General features: G+C 42.7%; 1 protein-coding gene across 1 annotated transcript; it reads right to left on the reverse strand.

Moving 5' to 3' along the window:
- Positions 1-367: 367 nt before the first annotated feature.
- LOC101637568 (probable small intestine urate exporter) lies at positions 368-10699 on the reverse strand. Its single transcript, XM_004693327.1, has 10 exons — positions 10505-10699; positions 9716-9949; positions 9546-9633; positions 9255-9341; positions 7625-7743; positions 7342-7503; positions 4822-4954; positions 4599-4746; positions 3406-3496; positions 368-478 (listed from the first exon to the last, which is right to left on the reverse strand). Exons 1-10 carry the CDS (start codon positions 10652-10654, stop codon positions 368-370), a joined length of 1323 nt encoding a protein of 440 aa, XP_004693384.1. The 5' UTR covers positions 10655-10699.
- Between the last annotated feature and the right edge of the window lie 845 nt (positions 10700-11544).

Genomic DNA, 11544 nt, shown 5'->3' on the forward strand with positions numbered 1-11544 from the left:
GTAAAAATATGCTTCCTCCTACTTATCAACCAGGAACTGACAAGAGCTTTGGAACTCTGTGCAAAGAATTGGGGACTGTCCTTTCTGTTATGTCACATTAAGAGTGGAAATACTGGAGACTGCATGAAAATTCAGACCCACATAAATAATTAGCCATTCCTCCACCCTCCCCTGTAAATGGCCAGACAGAACTCCTATTTTACGCAGCCAAGTTCTGTAACAAGATACTGGCAACAAGGCAATTCAGTTGAATGCCAGCCCATCACACAGGCCTGAACTGGGAAGTTCCATGTGGGCAGGAGATGCACAACTAACCACCAGGATATCAGGTGTCACTAGGCTCGCTGAGACGTGGGTCATGTTGACCCTATGCCCAGTCCTGGACTTCGGCTCTCCCCAGGATGAGGTAGATGACCAGGCCTACTATGTCAACAGCAGCTGCAACGAAGAAGACATTTCTCCAACCATACTCAGAATCCTGGAGGTAGGAAACTATGGGTTATTAGTGTTTCTAGTACTTGTCGTCCTGTTTCAGAAAAGCTCAGATGGTGCCATGTCATATTGCCCCCAACTCCGACTCTAGTCAAGGAGCTTCCAGCTTGTTCCTTGAATAGGAGGTAATTTGCTATACATTGACCTTCCCCTCTGTGGAACAGCCTCCCTTAGAGAGCTATTTCCTCACTCCTTGATTGCATCCTTACTTGAATGCTACTTTTTCAGTGAGTCTTTCCTACATCATCCTGTTAAAACTTGTAAATCACCCCTTCTTTCGTGCCCTCTTCTCCACTCTTGTGGGCTTCTTTTCTTAGCACTTACCACCCCTTCCTCAATGTACACATATTTTACTCATAGCATCACTGTTTGCCTGGAAATTTTCCTAAAATATAGGGTTTGAAGGCTTGTTTCTTTTATTCACGTAAACATTATCTAGCCCATGCTAGTGTTCAACAAATAACTGTTGAGTGGTGGATGGGTGAATGAATGAATGCGTAAAAAAAAAAAAAAAAGGGGAAAAAATGTTAGTTTGTGAATTTTCAATTTAAACAACTATTTCCTGACAGTGTATAGTCAATACATGGAATAGAATTAAATTTTTAAAGAGCAAAAAGACTTGAAGTTACATGTATTGCACTTCCATCCTATTCATCATTAATTACAACTTACTGGTAATACCACAAGAGTCCTAAAGAATGGTACTCATGTGAATGCCACAGACATCTTTCTTCATAAAAATGCTGTGTCAGTAAGGGTCTTAGGAAAATCTAATCATCAGCTGTGTAGTCTCCGTATTCTGACAAAGATAACGGCATTTTAAAATATGGAAGATTAGGATCCTCCTGGGTGGCGCAACAGGTTAGGACTCAGCACTGCAATTAACTACAGCCACTTCAGTGTGAATTTGATCCCCCAGGCCTGGGACTGACCCACATGGCACGGCAGACCTCTCCTGACTCTCCTGCTGCTCCCCTCAGCAGTGTACTTCATGGAACTGCTTGTTCTGCTCCCCACTCTGTCTCTGGTGAAGCCTTTCACCGACCCTGCACCTCTGGCTTCTTCCCCTGTTCTGTATGAATAAATAAATAAATCTTTAAAAAATATATATGGAAGACTACCAATGCATAAAAACATGCCAGTGATGGTGGTCAAAGGAGTGTCCACAATAATCATTGATGGACATACAAGTGCCAGGAACAGGTTGTTCCTTCAATGTGTTATTCATTCAGCATCATATTCGTTTGGTAAATATTTGGTATTTACATAACTGGTCTTCCTAATTGGCCAGTTCTTTCTGTATTTACCAGGGCTCTCAAAGATTCAGATGGCATGTGTCATATCCTGGGGAACTGGAATCAGGCAAACCAAAATTGATGGCCATTCTCTCTTTACAAGTGTAAGCTAAAACCAACAATGAAAAGGATCCCTGAGTCCTTAGTCTCAACTGAGGGGTACAAACATGAAGTCAAGGTACAGCCAGATAGGCCTGGACAAGTCAGCAACATCAAAGAATGTTTCCTTCTGGAGAATAAAACACCCAGTAAACAGTAACTCCACAAGGCAAATTTTAATAACTGTTCTTGTCTACCTCAATTCATAGGCAACACCAGTAGAGATATTTATAGGGCACTGGTCCCATTTTCTCTGGAAAAATCCTTGACAATGTCAAATATTTTCCTTGCAGTCAATATAAAATTTTCATTGTGAAGCTCAGAATTTAAAGGAATTTCCCAAAGTTATGAGACACTAACCCCAGGCATGTCTTAAGTTCCTTAAACTCACATAATTTATTTTAATCAAGACATGGCAGCTCATGTCTCTCAGAGATTTTGCAGGAATCCCTGGAGTGGGGAGCAGACCCAAAGTCACAGTCCCAACAAAGGTCTTGAATTTATGACTGGCCCAACCATCAGCCGACACTTGGCTGTAGAGGCTGCCGGCCCACTTTGAATTGTTTTCGTGAACTCACTCCCCTGGGCACCTGAGAAGATTTCTTGGGACAAGCAGTAGTTTCTGAAACCCTTCCCCACAGTGGCCAGGAAGTGTTTTCTATCAACAGACATATGATCTGCCCTAAGTATATGCAGGTAAACTTCCATAGTTCCAATGGGGCTTTTCCAATGCCCACAGGGCCATTTGCAACCTAGCAGATGGATTCATCCAGATGCCACCATCACAAGGTTCCCAGTTTGCATGAATTGTGACTTGTCTGCTCCACTTTGGAGAGAAGATTTCCTTGCAGGAGGGTCAAGGTAGCAACAGTAGATGAATCATTTTTAATCACATCATTTCAGTGCTTCTGCTGGATTGCACAGTGATCATGGAGTGCACTTTGGTGGATAAATAACTGAAGAAACTATTAAGGTGCGACTCACATTTCCACATTTTCATGTATGTATCAACCAGTTCCTTCGGACTGGTGGAAAGCATGAGTGGAACGCTCAAACCCCATTGGCACAGTTGACAGGTGCTTATACTATGTTGATCTACAATACCCAGGCCTAGATCCCTCTCATTAAGTCACTCTAGATCTCCTCAAGTTGCTGGCTGGGAAGGGATATAAAATGTCAAGAGATAAACTGTAGTTTCTTAATGGAAATTGCTCTTGTTACTCAATTTCTTTTATCATAAAACATTTAAAATAGTGCCAAAATTGCTAACTAGTATGGAAATTTCAGAAAGCATAAGCTCATAAAATTGGACATTTTCCCTCACTCCATGCTCAAACCAGTGGCCACTTTCCTTCACAAGTGAGAGTGTGGTGATTGTGAAAGTATGTAGGATTCTTGGGGACTCTTGAGCTACATGCTGAGTCATTTGGGGAGGGAATAAAAGTTCCCTTAGTCTGACTTCTACTGGGTGACAAAACAGATTTGGCCTCTGTATATTTTCATGAGAATGTTTCCTCACCTGATTGATGAAATATCCACTAACGGTGGGAGAGACTGCTCCAGCTAGGGAAGAAAACACTTGCGATAGTCCCTTGAGAAAGGCACTGTACCTGAGAGAGAGAAAAAACATCTATTGTAAATAAATGGTTGGTTTCTCCTCATGCTTTGCCAATCTGTGTTTATCTCTGCAGATGCCTGTGGCTGGGCTGACACTGGGTCAACCTGAATGTAAGTCCTGACAGGATTAGTAGGATCCTATACTGGGTTCAGAGACTTCCAAGGGGTCTCTTGTACTAATTTCTTAACTCTGTTTATACAAAATATACAGTTTAGGATGGCGTACCAGGCTTATGTTCTTTGGACTCTGCTGTGAAGCCTGATGTTTCAGAATGAAGGTTTTGTGTAATATATCTCTCTTGTAGTGTATCAAAGACCTTTCATTAAAATACATGGCTCCCCTGGCCCTCCCTGGTGGTGCAGCAGGTTAAAGCACAGAACAAAGAAGCTAAAGCCACTTCCGCATGAGTTCGATTCCCGCCTGCCCCGGAGGTGACCACATGGCCCGGCAGACCTCTCCTGACCCGCCCACTGCTCCCCTCAGCAGTGTACTTCGTTGACCTGCCTGTTCTGCGCCCTGCTCTGTCTCTGGTGAATCCTCTCACCTTCCGCATCTCTAGCCTATACCCCAGTTCTGTACGAATAAATAAATCTTTAAAAAAAAAAATACATGGCTCCCCTGAGCATGACCCAAAAATGCTACCTCATTTACAAGGATAACTGTGTTTTTTTTTTTTTTTACTGTGAAAGGAATCTGGGAGCATTAGTGAAAATTCACTGACCTCTGATATCAGAGCTGTTCCCCTCCTTTGGCCTGCAACGCCTTACATGAGCAAGGCTTGTGGAGTTTCCTGAATCCTGTCAGGGGCCCAACCCTATGTGGTAGATTATGTCCCATGGCCAGAGATCCCTGGGTTTCTCCTTACATTGAGCTGTGAGTGTGTCCACTGTCTAAGCCTTTTTGCACCGAACAAACTAAGTTGAAAATGGTAGAACAACCTGGAGTCTCCCCAGGAATTAGCTCAATTCTGGATATGATACTGACAATTCCTGTGACCTGTGTCAGGTGTCACTCATATTTGACCCAAGTGTCAGAGAAGGCCTAAGCCACTGGACCAGAACTGAGTCTCTAGGAGGAAAAGCAAGACTCCCTACCGAGGAGCAATATCCACCATGTTGAGAAGCGCTCCTACTTCACACAAGTTGCGGAAGACAGAAGTCAGTACCAAGAGGGCCAGGGTGGTGCTGTGGCTGGATCTCACCCAGGGCAGGGACAGGTGGAGTCCAGTTGGGATGAGAACCCCTGGGAGGAGACAAACACAGCGAATAGGCAGCTCCCTGAGCTTCCCACACCCACCCTCTGTGCTTTGGTTCTTACCTATGGTAGTAAAGAGTTTCCTGATTGTGATGAGCCTAAGGATTTTTCTGGAGAGGAGAAAACCAACCAGTTGACCTCCAAGGATAAATATGGGAAAAGCAACAAAGAGCGGCAGAGCTGACATGATCCCACTCTGGGGGAGAGATGAGTGAGGGACATGTCATCACCCCCATAGTAAGGGAGACTGAGCTGTGGGGAGATTGTCTAGATCTCTGGTTATTCATTATATGTTCATCCTCTCCAGTTCAAATCCATGTTACTGCTATGAGTCAATAGAATGTTAATGGTTTCAGGAAAAGATTCATAAAGCTCCATTTGAGGGGAAAAAAGGAGATTTTTTTCCTTGCATATATAAATATTCCCTGCAAAAAAAGATGTTTAAAAGAGCATGAGTTGGTACGAAAATAGGCCAGTAATGTGAACACACAATCTGCAGAAAATGAAAAATGTGTATGTAAGGAATTTGTTAAAATGTATAATAGAGTGATGTTCATTTGTGTATATCGCTGCACCTCCTGCGGAGTCTGCGTAAGCAATCACGCCGACGTTCGCTCATAGTTCAAGGAACAGGGCGCGCAGAGGGATATCGTGGCATTTTACGGTATTTTGGAGCCTGACTTCCTGCTTGCTGGATTCTGTTCTTAATAATGCTTTCAACCAGTTAATGTTTCTGTACATAATGATAAGATTACCACTGCCAGTAATGAAGTAAGTGACAAAGAATAGTTAATGTGAAAGGAAAAAGTCAGGGGGTTGAGTCTTATCTTTTGGAAAAGATTAAAAAGTTCACCTCCTCCTTGGTACACGTTAAACAAAGCACAATAAGAGTATATTTTAGAACAATACCATAAGTCTCTACTATATTTGCTTAATCATAAAGTTACTGAATGGCAATGATGTAGAGACGATGTAGCAGAAAGACAAAAGGCTCTTTGAGCAAGGCAACAATAGGGGATGGAATTAAAAGATTAATTAGACAAAATGTACCAAACGGATAAATGACCACATTCACCCAGTATCCACTACTGGATGTTCCCAGAACATGGTCACCCCCTTTTCCCATCCGCTTCTAAGAAAATGTAACGCATCACCTTTTACTGTTCCGCTAAATATGTAACTAAACGCTGATGTAATCATTATTCTTGCCAAAAAATACTGTGTAAATACAAAAGCTTACTTCTCCACATTACATTCAGATACGCACTCTTGAAGTCGTGTCTGTCTGTCATTCATTCAGCCAAATCCTTATCCACCTCCCTTCGAGACACTCATCACCCTGAGGTCCAGAGCTCCCCACTGTGCTGGTCTGCGGCACGTGTAGGCTTGCATTCTCAGAAAAGCACAATGGGGAAAGTTCTGAGACACTCATAAAAATTTATGTGTACAGGGAGCTGTGAGAAGAGGGGAGATTGGGAACAGAAAAGAGAGCAAAATGCATCACTCTGCATTTTTATATTTAAAAGATTTTAAAATGCTGAACCTTGTTATTTTCAATTTGGCTTCTCTTTTAAATTGCTAGTAAATAAAACAAGGACAGGGAGACCACCCTTTGCTTTACAGGATCCAAACAATGAACAGTTCACTCTCACCTCATCCAAGCTGTTCCTTTTATGCTTGAGTAAACGGCGACCATGAAGGTCACGTGACTTAGGGGGACCTTACTCAGCTAGATGTCCTAGTTCTCTCACCATCTTGTCTCCCCACTCTGTCGCCCGTGTCCTGGTTTTCTGCTGCTTCTGGTCCTCCTCCACCTTTGGGGAGACCCCCCCGTCTCTGTGTCCTGGGACTTTCTGATTTCAGCAAGATCCGCACGCTCTGACCTGACTTCTGCTAAGAAGCAGCTCTCTGTTACCCCGTTCCCGTGTTTTAACAGGGAGCCCAGTCACCCTGGGGACACAGCTTTAGAGACCAAGGGGAGAGAAAAGCAGTAATCCAATGACCACATGCATGTCCCTTTCAGTGAGATCTAGAGCCTCCCCATTGGCCTTAGAACATCCATTTAGCAGGCAATCAAGAATCTGTTCCATCAGAGAGCTGTACATACACATGCACTTAGCCCACATATGTTAAACTTGAAAGAAATGCTTTTCTTAAAAAATTCCTACAATATTTTATGTAAGATATTTTATATATCTTTTATATATCATGCCTTGTGTGCAGCATGTTTTTAGCTTCTATAGCTCAGCCTTATTAAATTTTATTACTTATCTGTAACATACTGCTTTGAATGGAATTGTTGAAAGGATTAAAGTTAGTGTTTTGCTTAGGTCTCTTAAAAATGTGACAGTCTGTGGATATGAGTGACCTAGAACCATACCATTCTCTTCCGAGTAAGCAGAGGTTTCATCATCACTTCTCAGTGATTCAAAATTTTCTTAATGAAAACTCAAGTGAACTAGTTTGCATTTCCTCCCTGACTGTATAGGCCTAACCCTTGATTTTTTGTACCAAAGAAAACACAGAAGATTCTATAAAGTAGCATTTAAACAGATGAACAGAGTGAACTTCTTCTGTACTTACATCTCGGAAGTTAGCTTGAAGTACAGTGTTGATGTATGTTGGTGTGTATGACACTATGATATAATTACGCCAATATATACTAAATGCAGACACTAAAATGGCCCAGAGTGGCAGGGATCTGACCATGGCCTTCAGGGGAACAGACCAGCCAGGAGAACCGCCCTAGAAGAAAGCACATAACAGTGTCCCCTGCATCAGAGACAGAAGCTTTGCTCTACTGCACATCTCACCTCCAGTACACACAGACAGACATGGGAGGTGACAGAGGAGATGCTCAGTGCACCTGTTCAACCAGTGAAGCCACGATGTATTCCTTCTCAGCAGGGCTGATAAACGGATGATTCACAGGGTCATCGTAGACAAGAGGAAACCAGAGCAAAGTACAGGCACAGCCTATTCCACCTGGGAGAAGAGGGTGCAGTTAGCACTGGGTTGGAGTTTTTCCATTTGACTCTAAGCTGGGATGATTCTGGCAGTTCACAGTGACTGTCCCCAGTCACCTCTGCCTTGCATCTATTCCAGGATGGTGCTATCACTGGTGAATGGTGCTCTCCCTGCACTTGAATTTGGCTTTGGTTATATAACTTGCTTTTGTCAATACCCTGGTGGCATTTCCATGTCCATGTTTAAAGAAACATGCAGTTTTTCACGTTTCTATTTAGGTCTTAACCACTGTAATAGGGAGAACATGCTCCAGCTTACCCATTTTCTAAAATAGATAATGACACAGAGAACACAGCTGCCCAGGAATAGGATAATAAATGTTCAGGCCACAGAGTTGGGGGACACTTTAAAATGCAGTTAGTTGTTAGAAGTACTAGTGAGCGCCATTTGTTTGACAATATCCTCACATTGAAGTACTGTCAAAATTTCTCCTTCTCATCATACTGGTGCAAAGTTCCTTCTATCATTAGTTCCTTCCATAACTAACTCTATCACTGAAGACTTAGTGGCAGGCATAGTTGCGACTGATTATCCAGACAGTTCATGAAATTAATCATCAGCAGAAGGATTTTTGGTAATGATATATTATTCTGAATTTGTCAACTAAGCATTATTAGTGCCGTCTGCAAATGTGATTCACCTTAAAATTCCCTTTAGAACCTTAAGAATAGCTAGAGAGCTCTTTTCAGTTGTTTGGTTGTGATTGACATATCCTTCACAAATGCAGAATAACTCACAAACACCAAGATTTTTGCTAGATCTTGAGAGTTAAGGAATACCAAGTCACAACTTTTTTAACAAGTCACGTAAGATAAAATGTGGAGGTATAGATCTGAAAATTAGTACTAGTGCATATTGAGAATGTAGGATATGAACAGATTCCATGATTTTTAGTGAGTTCATGTCTTAAACATGCCATTGGACATGACAACATAGAGAATTGAGCCTCTAGAATACTCAATGTGATTTGGAAACTGTCAATCTCTATGTATTTTATCCACTCCTAAGTCTCACGTGATCAGTCCTTCATGGAATCCTCTATTGGTTGATTCTCTGCTCTAAGCAGTATTTTTATCTCTGATATTGTCACATTCCCACCATTTCCTATTGAGTAAAATGATGAGCACATTAAAACATTTGTTAAATAAGTAAGAAAGCCTGGCTCCCAATATATTCCTTTCCAACATAACCTTTACAATAGCTCATGAAAGAAACCTAACTGGGATTCCTTTTGGGTGAATTTAGAAGCAAAGTCATCAGGTTATTTTAGCTACAGACTCAGGTTCCCTAAACTTAAATATGACTTTGCAGTCACACATGATGAGCTCTGACATTATCAACTACAGTTATCAAATAAATACCAATATCTATTAGGATTTGACTAACTGTAGATGACTTGGACAAGAAAGCACACCCAGCGTTTTCTCTGTCATAAAACAACATTCTGAGAGGGAAGAGCACAAACTCACCAAAGATATAGAAGACATAAGGCCACCCAATGGTGTCGCAGACGAGGCCGCCGACGGACAGGATGACAAAGCTTCCCAGTAAGACTCCTGCAGAAGAAGTCAGGTAATTTCTCATGAGAGGGTCAGTCTTGGGAGTCTCTGCCTCTCACAGAATGAAACTCCACAAAGCTGAGTTCACAGGGATTAATGGTATGAGCTGAAATCCAGACGACCTACTTAAATTCCTGCTCCTTCCCTCACTAGCGGTGTGACAACGATGTAGCTTATGCAGACAGCTAACGTGCCAGTTACCTGATCGAGCAATGGTGATAAGCTGACTTCTTTCCACTGGGGGGGCCCATTTGACCCAAATTGAAAACTGACCTGTTAATACCATAACCTAAAAAGAAAAGTTCCCTTCTTAGTATCTGAAGTCACTTTGGAAACCATATTCCATTTATACTTAGCAGACACCTTTGTACCTGGGCTATGCCTTGGATGACGCGAAGGACAATGAGCAAGGTCACCCCAGTATCAGCTGCCAGTGGAGTGAAGAGGGTCAGGACTGAGGAAATGAACAGGCCAGCACCAACCACGTACTTGGCCCCAAACACACCAGCCACATAGCCAGTGGGGATTGGAGCAAAGAGAGAGCCATAGTTGAGGGCACCAAGGAGGATTCCCTGGATCTCAGGATTCCAGTCATAGACAGGTGCCTAGATGAAGAAAGGGGAACCACCATTAATATATGCCTATGAGAAGGCACTTTTGTGAGGACTTGCAAGGCATAAAATGATAATAACTGGAAGTTTCCTTTCATCTCTCAGTTTCTCTAATCTATAAATCACATCAAGCATAAAGAAAATAGAAAGATATTGCCAACCTACTTTTCCAATATTTATTTCCCTGGTGTCCCCTGATAATTGGTTCATTTAAACATGAGATTCCCCAAAAGAAAGTATCCTATAAATGAGTAGCATCATCAAAAAAATAAAAACTATGTAGACAAAAGAGAAGAGTATTTAAATCTGCAACTTATATGTAGATATTTTACCATTTTAAGGGAAGAATTTATGCCCTGGAATGATCAAATCTGTTTCCTTCATTCTAATTGCATCCATGCTAACACACAGACACTAAGTAGGGATATAATCTTCCTACATATTAAGTTCATGCATAGAATAATTCCTGGAACATAATAGATAATCGATCAATATCTTTCTCATCAAAACCTTTTGAATTTAAGAAAGCCACAGTCTCACTAAACTTACCACGGCCTTGAGTTCCTCTGGAGTTTCACTCCTATTGTCTGGGGCTTCAGTGGGAGGCCCTGCTTTGGAGACGTTGGCTTGGCTGGGTAGGGCTGTGTGGTTTACCATAGCTGGCATGGCGATGCTAAAATTCATTTGTTGTGTGAACATTGAAAAGTGACAGAGAAGCAAGATGAAGGCCAGCCCATGTCGGACTGAGCAAACACCTGAGAGGAGAAAGCACAGAAATTTGGGGAGGCAGTTACTTTCCTTTGCACCCTTCCTCAGTCCAGAAAAGGAAGAAGATACGTTCTGAGAACAAGGATGTGCAGGAAGCGATGTGCTCTGTACAGACTGGTACACACCTGTTCCCCTGATGAGTGAGTGCATCAGTAACTGCTCCACAACCACTGCCCAATCAGAGACTTGAAGAATGTGTGGAGGTGGCTAGAATGAGTATTCAGAAAGGGATTTCTAGACAGGGCCCTGGGATGCAGTGAGAAGAGTGGAGGGATACGGTAGTGGGATACGGATGGCAATGGTGTAGTGTGGGAACACCACTTTACAAATGGCCTTCCCGCCTCCTGCATGAGCACCTGGGAGGGAAGGTGGCGCCAATTAGGAGCAGGGAACAAAGCATGATTAAGGGCTGGGAGATGATGCTTGAAAGGTGGTGGGCGAGGCAGAGTATAGAGGTCCATCAGCTTCATCTTTCAATTTTTAGTTAGTCTCGCACACAATGTGCCAGTGTTCATGGGAACTCCTGGGTGATCCTGGGGCTGAGTGCAGGCATACAGTTAGACAGGAGCTGAAGGGTTGATCGAACTGCCCTGTCCTCGTGGCATGTGGGTGCCTCCCATTCTGACTTCTGCCAAGGAGCAAATGCAGGTGGAGGGTCAGTGCTGTTCCCCTGTTGCGTATAGACACCCTTGTTAGGAGGTGACTGCCAAATCCCACTGTGCTTTAGATTCTGGGAGCATTTAGTTGAGACTCTGCTGTTCCTCATGCACAAAACTTTACAATGTAATCTGGGTCACCCCCGCATTTGTAGGGCAGAAAAT

The sequence above is a fragment of the Condylura cristata genome, unplaced genomic scaffold (genome assembly GCF_000260355.1).
Source record: "Condylura cristata isolate star-nosed mole 26May11 unplaced genomic scaffold, ConCri1.0 scaffold00037, whole genome shotgun sequence".
Classification (NCBI taxonomy): Eukaryota; Metazoa; Chordata; class Mammalia; order Eulipotyphla; family Talpidae; genus Condylura; species Condylura cristata.

Excerpts from the sequence above, each read along its gene's own strand:
- LOC101637568 (XM_004693327.1), bottom strand. The coding sequence starts at position 10,654 with ATGTTCACACAACAAATGAATTTTAGCATCGCCATGCCAGCTATGGTA. Across the intron at positions 9,342-9,545 it reads TATCACCATTGCTCGATCAG|GAGTCTTACTGGGAAGCTTT; the intron begins GTAACTGGCACG and ends CTTCTTCTGCAG. Across the intron at positions 4,955-7,341 it reads TTCAAGCTAACTTCCGAGAT|AGTGGGATCATGTCAGCTCT; the intron begins GTAAGTACAGAA and ends TCTCTCCCCCAG.